This window comes from Sciurus carolinensis, chromosome 3 (genome assembly GCF_902686445.1).
Source record: "Sciurus carolinensis chromosome 3, mSciCar1.2, whole genome shotgun sequence".
Taxonomy (NCBI): Eukaryota; Metazoa; Chordata; class Mammalia; order Rodentia; family Sciuridae; genus Sciurus; species Sciurus carolinensis.
The window spans coordinates 48,123,744-48,143,481 of record NC_062215.1 but is presented as its reverse complement, the minus strand read 5'-3'; the positions used below and the strand labels follow the sequence as shown (position 1 = coordinate 48,143,481).

Sequence of the window (19,738 nt, the reverse complement as noted above, 5' to 3'; positions counted from 1 at the left end):
TTTGAATTTTAAAATGTATTTATTGTTGATTTCTTCAGAGAAGCATAGTCTTTCATCATACCTGATAGTTTGTTCCTTTAATCTTTAGGCATACAGACTAGATTGACAAGCATAATTGTGCAGAAACAATGTATGCTTAAGGAGGAGTTAGATTTGACATGTTACATATAAAACTGTTGGACAATAGTTTGCTCCACTGAAAACTTTCTCATACTATTTAGTGAAATAAGAAACATACTTGAAGTAGTTTCATGTTAGCGTGTTAACATATATTTTGAGAATTTAGATTACTTTCTTAGATGTTAACCTTATTCTGGAAATTGTCCTTAAGATTTACTTGTAGTAGCCTGGGTGCAGCAGCCCAGACCTGTAATTCCAGAACTCAGAAGACTGAGGCAGGAGAATTCCAAGTTCAAGGCTATCCTCAGCAACTTAGACCCTGTCTCAAAATAAAAATGTAGAAAAGGTTGGGGTTGTAGCTCAATGGTAGACTATCCCTGGGTTCATTCCATAGTACCAACAAAACAAAACAAAACAAAGAAAAAAAAAAAGGATTTACTTATAATAGCTGTACAAAGTAAACCATGGAATTAGCCTTGTTTTTTTGGCTTTTTTTTTAAGTTTTGAGGAAACCCTTCCCCAAATATACTTTGCCATATACAAAAAAAAACATTTGAAAAAGAAGACCTCTCAGTTGCCAGAAATCTTAGACTTAATCTAAAAATCAATTAAGATATAATAAATCAGGTTCAGTGAGGTAACAGATAGTATATGTAAAACTTAAAAGATTTCTTCTTGTGTCTTCTAAGGACAGTTTCCTAGGCTGCCAGTGACATTTTGTTTTAGGGCCTAAGATGTAGATTTTTTTTTAGATGTAGATGTTTTTAATCCCTTAGATTAAATTGCACATACCTGGGGAGAGATGTCTTGCTTGTTGATGAGTGGGAGAAATACTGCTAGCTTGTCTACTTACATGACTAAGCCCCAGGGTTACCTAGGACAAAAATATCATTGTCACTGGGTCTTAGAGCGTAGGGAGGGCAGCTGTCTGCTCTGACTAGTTATTTACTCACGGCTTTAATCATCATCCTCTATAAATTTTATTTAATGACCCCTTTTTTTATTTAAAATGTTTTAAACTAATTCATAAAGCATGAAAGTTGAACATGTTAATGGGGGTAATGTGTTTCAAAATATATATACATTGTATAATGTTTTAAATCAGGTTAAACATATCTCTTTACTCAAACATTTATCATTTATGATGAAAACATTCAAAATCCTTTCTTCTAACTTTTGAAATATATAGTACATTATAATCACTTATAGTCTTCCTGTTGTATGTATAATAGCACACCATAGCTTCTGACTCCTAAGTATATCTTAGTATTCATTGGTCATTTGTTCCCCATCTGTCCCTTTCTCCTGCTCTTTCTAGCCTTTGGTAACTGCCATTGTACTGTCAGCTTTTATGAGAGCAACATTTTTATATTTCACATGAGTGAGATCATGAGGTAATAGTCTTTATGTGCCTGGCTTATTTCGCTTTATATATTGATCTCTAGTTCCATCCATGTTTCTGTGGCTGATAGGATTTCATTCCTTTTTATGCTTGAATTGTATTATGTAGCGTAAATATACCTCATTTTCTTTATCTATTCATCAATTGATGTACTTAGGGTGTTTCCATTTTTTGGTTATTATGGATAGTGCTGTGAAAGTACGGGTTAATGCCCCATTTTACATGGTGGTGGGATGAATACTGAATGAAAAAATGAGACTGAACAACCACTGTCTTCTCAGGGTAAAGTAGATATCTCTGTGTAGCTATCTATAAGGTTTAATTGTAGTATGATAAAACCCAGTGAGCAGACCCAGTGTTTCAAGAAACAGTCAAGACTAGAATTCTAAACTAGGTTTATAGAAATTTAGGTCTGGTAGAAACACACAGCAGTTCACAGCAGCTTTGTGGTATAAGTGATCATAATTAAGATGTCAAAGCAAATTCCAGGATAGAAGGAAATGAACTTAGAATAAATGACTTGTTACCATTCAGACCCATGGGCTGAAATTAAGTGGAATTATAAACACAGATTGCTAAATAGAAAAAAGAATGACTGACTGATAGTGTGCTCTGCCTGAGTCTGTGTGCAGTGAATCTTACATGTCTAGAGTACCAACCTCCCTGCTGTTTTTTCTTTTTCTCTTTCTTTCTTTCTTTCTTTCTTTCTCTCTCTCTCTCTCTCTCTCACACACACACACACACACACACACACACACACACACACCAGGGATTCAACTTAGGGGCATTTGACCACTGAGCCACATCCCAGCCCTATTTTGTAGTTTTATTTAGAGACAGGGTCTCACTGAGTTGCTGAGTGCCTCGCTTTTGCTGAGGCTGGGGATCACAGGCGTGTGCAGGCCCAGTCTTCCCTGCTGTTTTCTAACAGACTGATGTCCTGATTGAATTATTGGAAGTTATGCCTGCCCTTTTCATGTTTTTAGGCTATGAAAGAAAAACTAGTGGAGAGTGGAAATGTAAAAATAAATATGAGAGGGAATAAAAGATAATAAAGTCTCTGTGGCTAAAAATATCAGGCAACAAAACCTGAATTTGTATCTAAAGGGTTAATGCCAGAGTAAAGCTGTAATCTCTTCGGAGAATGAAACTGGTATTGGGTAAGTAGGTAGGAATGGGAAGATGCTAAGGCTGTTACTTGTTGATCATTAGGATGACTTTCAGGTTTTCACTCGAAAAGTTACCTGGGGACTTATCAGGAAAACAGATCTGTTGTTCGAGGTTAGGTGCTTAGACCAGACTGAGATGGTGATGAGATCATATATGTAAGGACTTCAGGTAGTATTTTCCCCCCCCTGTTGTTGATATGCCTAATTTGTCTTGTTCCTTCTATGTTCAACTCTACTCTTTAACCTCTCCTGTTTTCATTGATTTAAATGTTCGTATCTTATATGGTTAGTTGATCTTTGATGTTTGATTTTGACTTCAGCATCCTTGAGATCTAACTTTACTCCATTGCTTGGTGGGAAGGACTAGGTCCCTCTACTGACAGTATCAGCAGCCCAAGTGCAGACTTTCCCTAAGCAAAATGGCACTTTCATCTGCTGATTAGGTAGGCCTTCTTGTTGCAGATGATGTGTCAAGTATGAGAAGCCAGGGATCAGGAAAATACAGCTTAGCTTTTTTTTCCACCACAGTGGGGGTCCATGCCAAAGGTTCCATTGCTGTCAGAGGTTCCATTGCTGTGTGATTTTGGGGGAAACTTTGATGGTCAGTAGTGATTGAAGGAGTTTCATTTTAGTGTTTAAATGTTGGTCTTGCGTAATGTCATAAAAGCACTAGAATGATATTTGAAAGGGGCGACCTTAAATTGGAAAAGCTTCTTTTTGATAATGTGTAGTGATTTGTTAGGCGGTTGAAAGACCATAGTGATGATGTTCAAGTACCATTTGTGGAGTGAAGAAATAATGACTATTTTGTTTTGAATAGAGAATGGATCTACTATCTTATACTTTTTTAATTGGGCATATCATGTGACTTGATTAAAACCAGTAGCTGGGCATGGTGGTGCAGGCCTGTAATCCCAGCTACTCTGAAGGCTGAGGCAGGAGGATAGCAAGTTTAAAACCAGCCTGCGCAATTTAGCAAGATGGTCTCAAAAATAAAAAGAGCTGTAGAAGGAAGGAAAGAAGGAATGAATTAATCTGTAATTGACCAAACCATTTGTTTTCATTCTTCTTAATGTTGCTTATTAGGTGTGGTGTTTCATATAAAAGGTGTAAGTGAAATGCATCTGAAAGTGGGCCAATTCCAGGGATGTGGCACAGTTGCCCTACGGTTAGCCTTGATTTTGAACTAAATGTGTGCTTCCTTTGCTGTTGCTCCAAGGCAGTGTTTTCCAGATGGGGTTCTTTCTAAAAAGAACTGTATATGAAATCCTTAGATAGCTTTTTATCACTGTGACACAAACAACTTGGAGGAGGAAAGGTTTATTTTGGCTTATAGTTTCAGAAGTTTCACTCTGTGGTTGCCTAGCTCCATTGCTGAACATCATAGTGGAAGATCATGGTGGAAGGAAACTGCTCAGCTCATGCAGCAGGGAAATGGAGAGAGAAAAAAAAAATAAAGGGACCAGGTGTGAGAAATATCCTTCCAGGACATGCCCTCACTGACTGACTTCCTTCAAACTAGGTCCCGCTTCCTAAAATTTCCACCATCTCCCATACTACCATCAAATTATTAATCCATTAGTGGATCAACCCACTGATGTGGTTAGAGCTTTCATGATCCATTCACTTCTCAAAAAACCCACTGTGAGCATTGCTGCATTGGGGAGCCAAGCCTTCAACACATGAATCTTTCAGGGACATTTCATATCTAAACTATAACGAACCCAGTAAATAAAATAGTTAACATCACTGTTATTCTGGTTGATATACAGGTAGGAGGGACTGGGGATGTAGCTTAGCCTGTGTGATGCTCTGGATCCAATCCTTTGCACATATACATTGATAAAATAAAAGATAGGAAGTAGAGATCGAACCTACACATTGGAAGTCATCAGGGCATCAGCTTAGAGGAAACATAGGAACATTAGGAACAGTTTGGAAATGGTTGCTTTAGGGGAATTTTAATCATCCATTGGGTGTTTCTGAATATATTGAATATGTAGTTTCTGAAACCTTCTACTGTCACTTCACTGACCTAACTGAATTATGACATTGAACTATATCCTAGCTTATTTAATTGTTTGGAGAAAAACCTGGGTTTCACACCCCACTCTAAATGGGAGACATATGAACTAAATTTGTTGTCTTATAGCCATACCTCTGTAATTGGTTATACATCAGATTCGTATTGTCATTTTTACTTTATTGTCGTGAGTCCTGAGGGATCTACATTTGTTTTCTTTATTTAGGTCCTTAAAATTTTCAGTGCTAAGATTAACATTGTGTTCTTTAAATATGTACGATATACTTAGTAAAGAGGAAGTAGATACCACCCTTATCAAGACTTACCAAGCTTGTTTCTTAATAAACTTTGTCATTAGGGCAGCTTTTCCCTTTAGGTAGTGAAACATGGTTTTGGAGCTGATCTCCCAAGTTCTCTTATGGTGCATAACAGAGAATATGTAAAAGGAATTAATTGGGCCTCAGTATCCCCAGTGAAAAGAATGGGAGGTACTACTGTTAATTAATTAATTTGGCTAAGATACAACTGGGAGTTCATTAAATTGATTTCGAAGACTTGGATGATTTTGCAGTTAAGAATCAACATCCTTTCTTCTGGTCTTAGTAAAAGCATATGCCTTCATAATTTAAAAAAAAATGACTTCACAGACAACTTTACTTTTTAACAAGAAAGCAAATGTTGCATGTCATCAGCATTCCTGATACCTTGCTTTTTTAACTATTTGTTTTGGCTTATATTGCCATATGCTTTGATCTGATTAATGATGGCAATATGAGATGTCATGGATTTTTTGTGTGTGTGTTACTTGTGTGGAAGACTATAACAAGGACAACTTCCACAGCAGGGTTATGAGTCTTACTTTATCTATGGAATGTAGAATCTTTGTTTTGCAGATTAGGAAAATTAGAATTCTAAGATTTCCTGTAGCCCAGAGGAAAGTATTAGTATATCCATACTGCAATAGTTTCTGGAATTTTCCATCTTTGTATTAAAACTAAATTCTGGGGATTTCTGCTGGGAAAGCCGCATGTTTGTTTGTAAGGGACACAGAGTAGTGGGGACACTTTGGGATATAAGTTGTACCCCCTTTTGTATTTTATTCACAGACACTAGCTTTAGGAAGGGTTTTTGACAATGTTTAATGAATAAGGGAATATTTATGACATAGCAGTATTGGTGCTTGTTGATCACAGGAACTAGACACATTTTCTTTTTTCTTTTTCTGGTGCTAGGGATTGAACCCAGGGCTTTTGCACATGCCGAACACACACTCTGTCTCCTGAGCTACACCTCTAACCCCTTGGATGCATTTTCAAAATATCATAATAATGATATTAAGATAATATTGTTATTTTCATCTTTTGATTTTTAAATGTAATACCGTTAAAACTCAACTATATCATTCTTTATTTTCTGTGGTGAAGAGTTATACCTAAGGTCCAATGTAATATGTTTGCTCATGTACCAGTACTAGGATTTCTATGTGGGTGATATTTACCAATGCCCTCTTAATACAGAAGGGATACAGTTATCATTACAGGGATCTTTTGGTTTTGTCATGGAGTGGTTGTTCTAGTTATCATAATAATTGGCAAAACATTTGACAGTTGCTTTGAAATATGGGATACATATACCCTTAGATGACAGTAAAAACTTAGGGAGAGGAATGAGCCACATGCATTGAAATATGAGCTTTACTCTTCAGTATAGAACTGTTGTGGGTGTAGTATATGCTGGATTGCCTGTTTTCTTCTCAGATTGTTTTCTATCCTCTGAAAAGAAAGTACGATGAGGTTTCACTATAATTGGGTAAAATTTGCTTTTGGATGTTATTTTGCTGATAAAATGAGAATTCTATGGTTGTATGAAGTTATATAGAAAGAGAAGCATGCATAACATAGTCAATATCTTTTACCTTTCAGGATTACGTTTTTGTTTAAAAGGAAACATTTAGATAATTTGAGAATAAAATACAATTGAGTATGCAACACTATAAAGATAAATCATATTTTGGGATCTGCTGACCTTAATGTTTTTCTTCAGACTTTCCCTGAGCACCTTCATTGGAATTGGAATAGGTCAAGAAATAGTATTTTTGTCATATGTAGGATATTAAAGGATATTAGTCATTAAGAAAAAAAATATATGAGATTTAGCCAATGGTGATAGAAGAATCCATATAACTTTGCTGGTGTTCTGAGTTTGGTTGGTGATAAACTTTAAATGATACCTTTCCTTGATAATGGACTAATTTCTAGTGCCTTGCATTTTTTTTATTCCTTTCACTGTTTCAATTAGTGCCTTGAGTACTCTCTAAAGTCCTATACTGATTTTTTTCTATAGGTACTGAATCCATCACCTTGCTGAGTTTCATTGTGTTCATGCCCTAATTTCCAATCAAAGAACTCTCCTCTCTTTTTCTTTGGAGTACTCCTACCATATTCCTACCATATTCTGAGCACCCTGAGTATGTACCTGGGCATCAGGGATGGGAGTCTTCTACTTTACCCTTATGCCTTGAAAGATTGCCCTCATCCATACAGAAACCTGACAAGAATTGATCACGTTAGGATTTAGAGATCTTATTTGCCGGAATTGTACTCATGGTCTTCCACATTAGTTTTCCCATTTCTTCTGCTCTCCAGGCCTTATTACTTCCATACATTTTTTTTTCCATTTTAAAGCAAATATAGTATCAGAACTAATAGTCATTTTGTAAGTTTGTTGCTATTTTCAAGTCTGTCTCATACATCACTGCTTTCTCAAGTCATGTCTTGATTCCTGGTATGTTTACTTATGACTCATATCCTTTTTGCATGGAATATTCAGATTCTAGGAACTGACATCTATCATACACACTGTGGAACTACTGTTTTTAATTAAGAGCGTGTGTGACTTGTCATCGATTTTCTTAACTGTTTTGAATATAAAATGACCTCTTTTCTCTTTCTCCAACAGGAATGGGATCAGGTAATCCTGAATGCCTCCTCACACAGAATGGAGATAGAGCTTGTCATCTATCTCACCTTTTCTCATAGGTTTACTTGGTAGAAAGAAAAACTCTGGGTTGACCTGATGATAGTCAGTAGTCGTCACATCAGGACACAGTAGTTACACAATGATCATTTCAAGCAGGCCCTTGTGCTTTGTTATGTGGGACATGCATGACCTCTCTAGCAACTGAGAGATTTTTAAGAACCCTGAGATATAAGGGTTAACTGTGAATGAGTGTGTGTGGCAAGGACCACTATCAGAATCAACTAGGTGTTTATTTAGTACCTAAAACAAATGGGTCTTTGGTGCCTTGCTTTTTAGCACTAATCCTGAGAGTCTTATTCTCTTTGCTGTGCTGGGAGTCAAACCCAGCACTTCCCACGTGCTATCCAAGTACTCTACCACTGAGTGACTGTTATTTTGTTTCTTCTGCAGTTCCATCCTTAGCCATTATATGGTCAGCATTCCTTCCTTTTCTCTTTGCCACATTTGAATCTTCTAACTCTACCCCCTAATAGTGATTAGTTTATCATCATATTCTTTCCCTGTATTCCCTGTCCCTATTTCTCTCCACCCCTGAAAATAGATTTAGCAAAGGAAGTGGGGCAGAGTCACCATTATGACTGGAATAAGTCATATTATCTCAGTAAGAATGGGTCCAATTAGTTTCTCTTCAGAGTATACACTGCTTATTACTATTTTCCTGTTTTCTTCTTTCTCTTTGACCTTCCCACCACCAGGTCCTTCAGTGAATTGTTTTATTATTTTCTCCAAAATAATAATAATTATCCCTTATAACAGTGTGTCTTAATCTACTTGAAAGGTCTTCATACTTATTGATGTTAGTTTTGCCACTAGTTTTCTTCCCTGATGAGTACCAGTAAATTGTGTGTTCAAGGTGAAGTTGAAAGGGTTTAGACAGAAGTTTAGAGAATCATGTCAGCATGAGCTGCCCTGGAGTTTGCAATGTTAAATTAGGTGACATCTAAAACTGTACCACATTATATTCATGTTCAGTATCAGTGAAAGGGATGTTTATACTTTAAATTCAAGTTATTAAAACTTGAGGTATTCCACATAAGGCTAAGCATAAAATGTCAACATTTAAATTTAGTAATGACTTTTTATACCGTGTGATTTGAATGATTTGGGCCATTTCTGTGTAAGTGGAACTGTTTTCAGAGTGAATATTCCTGTGTTTTATAATGAGATAGGATGATAAGAAAGGGCAAGGGGATAATTTCTAATGGAGATTTTTATCTTATTTGTAGGACTTGTTAATTTTTCATTATGGCAGCCTAGTCCTTACAGTTGTCCCAGAAACTGAATTTGCAGCTATTCTAACCATGGCATGTGTTGGATTGGAAATTTTATAAAAATGAAACTCTTTGTTGTTGTTCATATGTAAGAACCATATATAATACTAGTAGCCTTAAAACCAGATGACTACATTTAATTTATCCTTTTTCCCTCTGATTCTAGTTGGAGTCATTTTGGCATTTCTGATTTGCTCCTACTTGTTTTTATTGGCATTTACTTGCTTTTAAAAATCTTGAATACAAATTTGGACAATTTTAAAATATTTTATATATAATATTAGCACCAATAAAAAATGTGGGGAACAATGAAAAAATATTTTGTTAGCTTCAAGTATATGAATTTGTTCACTAGAAAATACATGCACACACATATGCACACATACATATACATATATATACGTGTGTGTATATATATATATATGGTAGCTTATATATATTAGTACTTATTTTGATTTTAAATGTTTTCTCTGTTTTTCAAAAATTAAAACTAGAAATAATCTGAAAATACTTTGCATTATTGGAAAAGAAATGTATAGTGCTTTTCAAGAAGAAGTTTTAACTTGTCCCAAGGGCATGTGATAACTTAAGCTAGGTTAATAAAGTATTGACAAGTGTAAGAACTCAACCCCATAATGGATTTTGATGAGCTCTAATATTTGAATGAAAATGAAACATTTAAAACTTAAGATTCTTTAGATGTTTAAAAAATATTTTTGTGGTCTCGTAGGAGCTTTTCATTCCTTTCTTTCTAAAAGAGAAAAAAGAAAGGAGAAAAAGACAAAGATTAAACTCAAACATCAGCTTTACCTAACCTAAATTTGATATAAATGAGCAAACATTGTCTATAGTTCAAAGCATTTATCAATAGATTTGATTTCTGAACATTGTGATTACAAGAGAATTGTGAGTAACAAAGTTGGGTTCACCTTTATGTTTCCATTTTCCTGTGTCTCTGATTAAGGACAGACTTACAAAAGAAGGGACGTTTATTCTCAATTTTGTATCCAGTTTTTACATGGTTATGTTCCCTTATAATTAGATCTTTACTTCATTTGTTTCAAATGGTAGAAATCTTTCTCATAGATATTGTTCTCATTTTTCATTAGAAAATTTTTTCCTGGTAGTGACTTTCTTTACTCAGTATTCCCTGATTTTTATCATAGATTATCATTAAGTATTCTCCACCTTGAATGATTTATTGAGTTGTTGAATTAAAATCTTTATTTGAAGTTATTGTAGGTATATGCTTATAATTAATCCCCTTTTGGGGGTTCTCTAGATCTTTCGAATTAGTTCATTAAGTGCTCACATGTGATAAAAGTTAAAACTCAACTCTAAAATTTTATTTAGCTGTACTTGCTTAATCACTTGGACAGAATGGGGATCTCTTGAGGAGATGTTAATCTTTTGAAAAGTATCAGTAGTGCCATCAATTTCATATTAGACCTATGGGCCATTCAGCTGCTCCATGTTCTGTTTTTTACTAAAAGTGGCATTGAAGAATATGTTATAGATGGTTTTCCTGTCATGTAATGATCTCATAGGTTAACTGTGCCAAAAACTCTCCATATTTTCGTTGGCTAATAACAATTCTGTTGGAGATTGTCTTATTATTAGGTATCAATCAAATGCAGGGATTTCAGTTAGTTTTCCAATTCATATAGTAGCTTGTATCCTTTCTGTAACTACAGCAGAGTTTTGAAAGTTGGCTTACAAAAGTCGAATATTGATGTTAACTGAAGTAGTCTTGACTATCATGTGCTTTTCAAGGGTTGCAATATAAGGATTTGTACAAATGTAAATTTAGAAAGCTATGCAACCAGTTTAGAAAAACTAAACTAGTAAAGAGGACATCTTAAAAAAAAAAAAAATTAAGAAAAAGAAAAAAAAAGAGGACATCTTTTAAGATAGTGTTTTTTAAGTGCATGTTTGTATATTTACATTTGCCAATATATTCATACAAGTAAAAAATAGAAAACATAATACTTTTTAAAACCTTTTAATAGTCAGAATTCTTTAATAAATAGCAATCTTTTCCCAACTAAAGGGTCACTTTAATTTTCTTCCCTGCTTGTCTCAATTACCAACTCCTTATTTTAAATCTTGATATGGTATTATTAATATCATTTTATAATCATCTTCTTAAATAAGTATTTTCTCAGCAATTCTTCCAAAATTATATTTTAAAAACAGAAATAATGGTAATTAAAATGATTACAAAAATTATCAGTGTCATGTTTTGAACAAACATAAATCATGTCTCTGAGCCATTTTGACTTCTAAAAAATGTCCTTTTTGGGCAAACATTATACTGATGTGAATTTAAAACAAAGTTAATAATTCCCAAACTATAAAAAGACTGAAATGAGGGAGAGAGAGAGAAAAGGAAAAATTTCTTAACTTTATCAGAACTAACCTTATTTTCTTTTTCACTCTTATTTTTATCTTTATTTTGACACTGATATTGAATGCAGAAGTTTTAAAGAAGTCAGTGCATATAAGGTAGATGTCAGTTAATAAATTCTATTGATATGAAATACAGTATTTAGCAAGGTATAATTTTGCTTAAAAGCAGCAAAATTAAATTTATATTTGGAGTATATGGAATTCCTCATTCAGTGTCAAAAAATGAAACTGAGAGAACCTATTTCTATTCTTTAAACAACTGCTTATTCTCATGTCACATGGAATACATCTTTTGTATCTCTCTGTGCCTCTGGCTTGTCTTCTGTAAAATGGGCTCAAGAATTTAAATGACTGCCTTCATCCCTTTCAAGAACATTGAGAACAGATACCTTCAAGTCTTTGAAGACAATTGCTACCTTGTCTATTTTTTGATTCTAACTTTCTCTGTAAGTATGTGCTATGTATTGTACCCAGTGGCGCGGTGTGATGTTGTGAACTTTTTTTTTTTTATGAGAACAGAAATTGTTTGCATGCTTTCATGTTAAACTATAATTCCATTACTAATGTTTCACATTTTCTGGACTTGATTCTGTTCTTTCTGTAGTGCAGTAGGAACTACATATTTTACACTGTTCCTGGTTGGTGGGAGGTGGAGGCATTAATTTTTTTTTTTTGGCAGTCTCTCAGAAATGTGCAGAGAAGTCTTGTACAGCTTGGTTGGGGATATGTCTCAGGTCTGCAGTGTATGGAGGAGTACTGCATCATCTTAGGAATAGACCAGAAGAGCCCTCTGTTTCTTCATTTTTAGGTTTTCTTTTACATGTTTATGCTGACTCATGAGTTGGAAAGTCAGGTAGAACTTCTTATTTTTAATGTATAGAAATTGCAGTGAAGGATCCCAGTCTAGGATTTGAGAGACTTGGATTCTTTTGTCTGAGTTTTGCCTCTACACTGTACACTTTTTGTGTTTTGGATTATTTTCCATCAATGAGGATGCTTTTGGTGTGAGGTGCTAGGGAGTAAAGAGAGGGGCGTTATTGCATGGGATGTTTAGATCCCATACAGTTCTAAAATGGCAATTTAAAATATATATGATTATTTATGTGAAACTGTTGTAACTCATGATTTTCTTTATATTTGCATGTGGGTATTAATTTTCACTGCCTAAGACTTTTGTTGCATAGTTTTCAATAGCATTAGTCGGTGCTGTGGTTCAAAAGTCCTATACCCTTTTAAGAAATTCTAAGTACTATTTTGTTAATTTTTTTGTGATAAAAAGATGATAATGTTCATGTCTGGTTAGTATTTGTGAATTTGTTAATTTTTAGTACTCAAGTTTCTTAAACTGTTTTATGTTTTTATGGCATCTGTTGTCATTTTTTTTTTTTTTCAGAGAATACGGTCAACAGTGGATGAAAAAGAACAAAAACAACTTCTTATGGATTTGGATGTAGTAATGCGGAGTAGTGATTGCCCATACATTGTTCAGTTTTATGGTGCACTCTTCAGAGAGGTAGGAATAAACTGGGTTTTAGCTGATAAATATATCGTTGGAAAAAGTAAGAGGATGGCAGCATTAACTAATCTAAATGCCATATGTTAGTAATAAGCTAATTATCTCAGTATTTTAGTATGTAGCCTTGTTAACCTATATATAAACTTCTACCACTCATCGTTCCTTTGATTAAGGAGTGACTCTCATATATACCTACATACAAATGCATAAGTATATTTATATTTACTTGTGACTGTTGTTCTTAAGTCCTGTAATTTCTTTCTTCATTTACAAATATTTTCTGTTGGTTAAGAACCAGACATATCTCAGCATCAGTACTTTTACTCATTTTTACTATTAATTCCCTCTGTATTTAATGTGTAAACTTTCCCCCCACTCAGAATCCTCACTTATACCCATTGGACATAAATAATTAACAATTACAGTATAAATTCTCTTTTCTAATTCTGTTCCCTGGTTTTGTGTAGAAACTAGTACTCTGATTTATTGATCTCATGATCATGCTTCTTCTTTTGGCCTCCAGTTACTTTTGTAACATGAAGTTTCAGATTCATGATCTTATAAATGTTATGACATTATATAATATTTAGGTCAAGATACCGTCATGTACATATACATATGGCGTAACACTGACATGAAATGATAGAGAAACTTAACAAATTCAATGCATCTGGTCATAATAAAGAATATTTAAGTCATTAAAAAATACAGGAAGAAAGTACATGATTATAGAAAAATTTTTATGTTTTAGGATTTTTTATATTTTTAAATTTCCTTTTATTTTGTATTTATTTAATTTCATTTATATATTTATTTTCTGTCTTTCATTTTAATATGAAAGTTATATTACTTTCACTATCTTTTCAGGCAGCTCAGATCCTCAGTTCATTCCTTTTTTTTTTTTTTTTCATTTCTTTAAATGTCTGTAGTTTTGACCAAAAGGAACTGCCAGAGAGATAAGAAATTTACATGAGGTTGTGCACCTTGGGAACGACAAGGACTTTATCCTCAGGAGCTAATTGCTTCTTTCCAAGTCGGTTCTCATTCTCAGTTCTTTTTATTTCTTACCTTAATTTTCTTGCTCCCATGTCTTTCTTTTTTGTTTGCCATTTATTTCATCTCTTCTCCCTTCAGCTTTATAACTATACTTTTTAGCACGTGGTAGGTCCTTTATTTTATGCTTTACACATGTTAACTCACTTGACATTTTTCCTAGTTCATTGAGGATGGTAGAGTAGATGAGGAAGCCAGGAGGCCTAGGCTTATGTAAATAGACAGTAGAAGAGTCTAGAATAAGTCAGAACTTTCACTTTTTGTTTAATGCAAATATATTTAAAAAATTAAAACACCTAAGAAATACAGTCTGTATATATGAAAAAATATAATATTTAAATGCATAACGAGTAGTAACAACATTATCCTTAAGTAGTAGTTAGTGTTTATTTTTCCTATATTTTGGTTTAATACCATAGTGGTAGTTTATTCTTTTTAAGAAAATTATATAAGGTATATATAGCATATTATGAGTAAGTTATAAAAGACCATATAATTGAAAAATTAATTCCAAGTAACTGCTTTCTCTAAAGACACATTTATTATAAATTATTTGAAACTAGTGGACAGCAAGATGAACCTGTAATTTATTAAGCTCAAGATACATAGTTAACTTGCATAAAATTACTCCTGATATTTAAAAAGTCTTATCTCTAAAATATCAGTAATTTAGGCAATTGGGATTTCCACAGGAGATAAATTGCTATTCATTTTATTTTTATGAAGAAAAGATCTGCTTTCAAGAACTTTACAAGTATGTTATTAAGAAATATTACCATATACTTCAAAAATCAAAATGGTGAAATATCTTCACCAGTATATTCTTTTACTCGTTGGTATTAGCCCACAATCAGCATTTCAGAAGGCGATTTAAATCTAATAACTACATTTCCAAACAACTTTGGCTTTTGTCCTTTCTAGAAATACATATTATATGTATAGTTAAGAATTAAAATTTCACTGTTAATGGGAACCTGTTTATCTAAAGATGTAAGAAATAAAGTCCTTGCATTGTCTACTCCTTTATTAGAAATATGTCAGCTGTCTTCACAAACCCAACTTTTATACATAAGCAAAATAATAAAATTACTTATTTGGGAGAAATAAAATATAGTGAGTAGTTTGTCTTTATCTCTATCTGTAAAAATCCCTTTTGCCTTTGTATTTGACCCATCTCTATTCATACATTTAATGAGCCCTTGGAATATATACATTTTTATACAGAACTCATGTCTACATCAGTAAACTGCCAGTCCTTTTATATTTTCAGTGTTTTATCAAAATATGGGCAACAAAGTTCTTCATTCTATGAGGCAGGAAGATGTTTCCTAAGAACTTATTTCTTTAAATTGTATTAGAAGGTCACAACATTGATCAGGAGTTTTTGGAAATGGTAGCCCATATCCAATAATTCTTCTCATGCCAGGTTTCACAATGTCATTTATTGACATAGATATGTTTCTTCCATCCATTTTTGGCACATTTAATGAACATAGCGCCAAAGTGCATACAGGTCACACTTGATTCTAGGTCCTCTGGAACAAAGTCCAGAGTCTTCTCCACAACATTGGGCTGCCTCTAGTTTCAGACATTGATCAAACTGCTATTACCCCAACAACATGCAGAAAGCAGGGGCCAAGATAAACCATGTTCTCAGGTGAAACCTTAAACCCAGTTCTCCCAACACTCTCTGCCTCTTCAGGTCTTTCACCCTTAATATAATCTTTCCACTATTGAAATTAGGTTCTTCCCTACAGTTTTTCCTAAGTGTTTTTCTATAGTTTTCTAATTAAAAATTGTAATAAATTTATTGAGATGGTATTTTTAAGTCTAGAGACTTAGAAAATTCATAAAAATTCACTGTATGAAATAGGCTTTACAAAATACTATTCTATGTAGCTGTTTAGCTACATCAGTGTTCTAGCAGATGGTCCTCTTGTAAGAGTACTGTTCATTTCAATAGCCATCACGATCTGTGCTCTTCCTACATGTAATTTAAATATGTTAAATTTGTTTAAATATGTATATGTTGATGGTAAAAAAAGACCTCAGAAAACTGTTATGTTTATGGGTCTATCATTAATTAGTCAAGCTGTTTTACCTTAACGGACATTAATCTCTTACATAATCTAGATTAGACTTAGGGGTAAGAGATTAGTGGATAGAAAATCTTGGAGGATACAGCTGGATCCATAAATTGGTAACAACAAGATTGGTTTACAAGAATTGGTTTACAAGAATTTTGTTCACCATCCTGGTAGTATTTTTACTTCCATAGGTACTTAATAGTCCTTGTTCATATGCATGCAAACTTTATGGAGTAATTATGTTTTCTGTTTTATAGTCTTTATTTTTTCATGTCTACCTCTCATGAACTGTATAGTTGTCAAGAAATTTAATTTCAGATAACCCCTTTATTATTGTACATTCCCATTTGTGAGATTGTTTAGTGATTTCTAGTTTTTTGTTTTCTTTTTGTAATTTATGGAGTATTTAAGTTACATTCCAAGTCACGGGATGGGTTTGTGAAATATCAACACATTTACAGTGGTTTCCGCTGCAGAAAATAGATTCCAAAACATGGAGTACATGCCTGAAACCTCAGATATTACCAAACCTTGTCTATACTGTTTCATATACTGTTTTTTCTTACATCTGTAAACCTGTGATAAAATTTAATTTATAAATTTGGCACAGAGATTGATAATAATGGCTAATATTAATAGAACAATTACTGTACCTTAAGGGTTATGGGAACATAAGCACTACAGTACTTCAACAGTTGATTTGATGAGTTAAATGGCTACCAATTGACTGACTAACCAGGCAGGTAGTGTATACAGTGTGAATATGCTGGAAAAAGGGATGATTCACTTCCTGGGTGGGATGGGGAGCAGGACAGCATGAGATTTCATTACGCTACTTAGAACAGTGCACAATTTAAAACTTATGAATTGTTTCTTTCTGAAATTTTCCATTGGATATTACCAGATCATGGTTGACCACAAGTAACTAAAACCATGGAAAGTGAAATCTTGGCTAAGTGAGAATTACTACTTGTTTTATTGTAAAATTGCTTTTAAATTGGTTCTAAACACTTTGTAATACTGCCAGCAGCATTTGAATGATTTAGTTTAATTATAGCCAGTTTTCACTCATTTAAGAAACATCTACTGAGTTCCTGTCTTGGTAGAGGTTACATCTATGGGAAAGGCATATGGCAAACATAATAATTATATTCCAGATTAGAAGATAATAAGAACTACATAGAATTGAGACCAGGGTAAAAGAATGCTGAGTGGAATGACTTGTATATTATATCAGTTAGAGTAGGTCTCACAGATAATGTGGTATTTGAGTAGGGTTGTTTTATGTATTTGTTTTCTGATTTGCTTTCTTTTTTTGCTAATGTGAAAGTTTATTAATCTGTTAGTGAGAAAGGTTTTCTACACATTTTGTAATTTTGTGTTCAATTATGGCAAAGTTTGATATTTTTATAAAAGGACAAAAGTTTTCTATGTAAGATTGACCCTTTCCATATAATTAAGAATGGGTAAAACTGATTTTAACCACATAGTTTGTATTTAAACCTGAGTAGCATTTTCTGCTCAGGATTTTCATATGGAACCAAAAGTTATCACTAGTTTGAGAATTGATATAGTAAAGAAAAATAAGATTTCTTCTTTTCTAATTCTGTATCTGTTTTTAGTAGGGGCAAGGTGGTTGTTAATGTTAAGACATATAAGAATAACAGATATTTATATTTTACAGGGTGACTGTTGGATCTGTATGGAACTCATGTCTACCTCGTTTGATAAGTTTTACAAATATGTATATAGTGTATTAGATGATGTTATTCCAGAAGAAATTTTAGGCAAAATCACTTTAGCAGTAAGTACCTGGTTTTTAAATTGTTTGTTGTATATAGAATCATATAAAGAAGTTGCTGGTGTTTTCAATGCACATATTTGAATGCCCTCTACAGAATGTTATTACCTTCCAGTCAAATCATTTTTAGTGGATTTAGAGACAGTTATTTCTGTGTGATAAGCAATACAACAAGCCATAAGAACACTTTGAACTGTGGACCTGAAAAATACTATCAGTGCTGTTTTTATTCACATCTCAGAGAACCACACAGATTGTGGTATAAATAATGAGAAAAGGCCATTTTCTATACATTTTCCTTTGTTGCTTTAATTATTTTCAGACAGGTTATATTACCATACATTGTCCATAAATTAATCAAATTGTGGAAGTCTTTTGGATGGGCTCTCCCTACCCCTTGGTCCCCCACCAAGGGGCACTGGACCACTGAACTACATCCCCAGTCCTTTTTTATATTATTTTAAGACAGGGTGTTATGTTATTACCCAGGCTGGCCGTAAATTTGATATTGTTCTGCCTCAACCTCTGGAGTTGCTAGGATCACAAGTGTGCACCACATGCCCAGCACAGACGTCTCTTTGAAGTCTCTTAATTGAAGGATTGGTCAAAGTATGTTTCTTGTTCGGGGTATGGTGGTGCATGCCTGTAATCCCAGTGGCTAGAGAGTCTGAGACAGGAGAATCCTGAGTTCAAGGTCAGTCACAACAACTTAGCAAAGCCCTGAGCAACTCGGCAAGACCCTGTTTCTAAATAAAATACTTAGGGCTGGATTTGTGGTTCAGTGGTTAAGCACTTCTGGGTTCAGTCCCCAGTAACCCCCCTCCCTCCAAAAAAGTGTGTTTCTTGTGAGCTGGGAGTGATGATGCAAGCCTGTAATCTCCATGACTCAGGAGGTTAAGGTAGAAGAATTGCAAATTCAAAGTCAGCCTCAACAACTTAGTGAAACCCTATCTCAAAATAGCAATTCCAGGAGCCAGCATTAGTACTCATTTGGTCAATTTACTTTTATCAGAGTATCAAAAGAGAAAATGCACTCTTTTGATTATGTGTTTATACTTCTTAAAGTGAATTCATGATCACTTTGTTTCTTGCTCTGAATCTTAGTTGACAAATGTTTACAAATTTTTCCCAAGGGAAAAGTCATTTTATTTAATAAAGCAAAATTAATAAGATTCTTAGAAATTTCTGAGAATCTGGGCTAATGACATATCCTGGGTTAGTTGATAATATACACTAAACTATATAGGAAGTTGTAAGGTAGTATGGTTGCATGTGATTTTGTCTTTTTTACATGTACCTTTTCTTTTCAATATAGTCCACCTATCAGTTACCAATTTATCTTGGTTAATCACTAAGGATTAATAAAATGGTTTAAAAATATAAGTGATTTCTGAGCTGTATTTTAGTTGTAAGAGATGTTATGTATATAAATGAATTCTAAAAATTCAATTAAACTGTAGTCATTATAAGCTTAAGATTGCTAGATCTTATGTTAAAATTTAGTCACTGTCAAATTAATGATTACATTTAATGTTTTATGAGTTAACTAAATTTTAAGATATATATTTTCATAATTTTATAAAAAGAAACTGAGATTAAAATTTACTCATTATTCAGATGAGCATACGAAATGGTACATTAATTATCCATCTCTTTCCAGTATACCAATTATTATGCCATCACTTGTCATATTATAATGATAGTGAGAAATGATAATAGTTAAATGTTTAATGAATGTTTATTTAAGTCAAGCCAAGATCTTATTATGACATTTAATTTTCATAGTAACTCTCTGTGGTAAATAGTGTAACCTCATCTTTACATATAATAAATCTGAAGCATGGAAGG

General features: G+C 33.5%; 1 protein-coding gene across 1 annotated transcript in view; it reads left to right on the top strand.

Moving 5' to 3' along the window:
• Map2k4 (mitogen-activated protein kinase kinase 4) overlaps positions 1-19,738 on the top strand; it is a 121,934-nt gene that overhangs the window by 64,250 nt on the left and 37,946 nt on the right. The window contains 2 exon segments of the mRNA XM_047545984.1: positions 12,827-12,946; positions 17,774-17,893. Coding sequence (XP_047401940.1) covers positions 12,827-12,946; positions 17,774-17,893 — 240 coding nt within the window.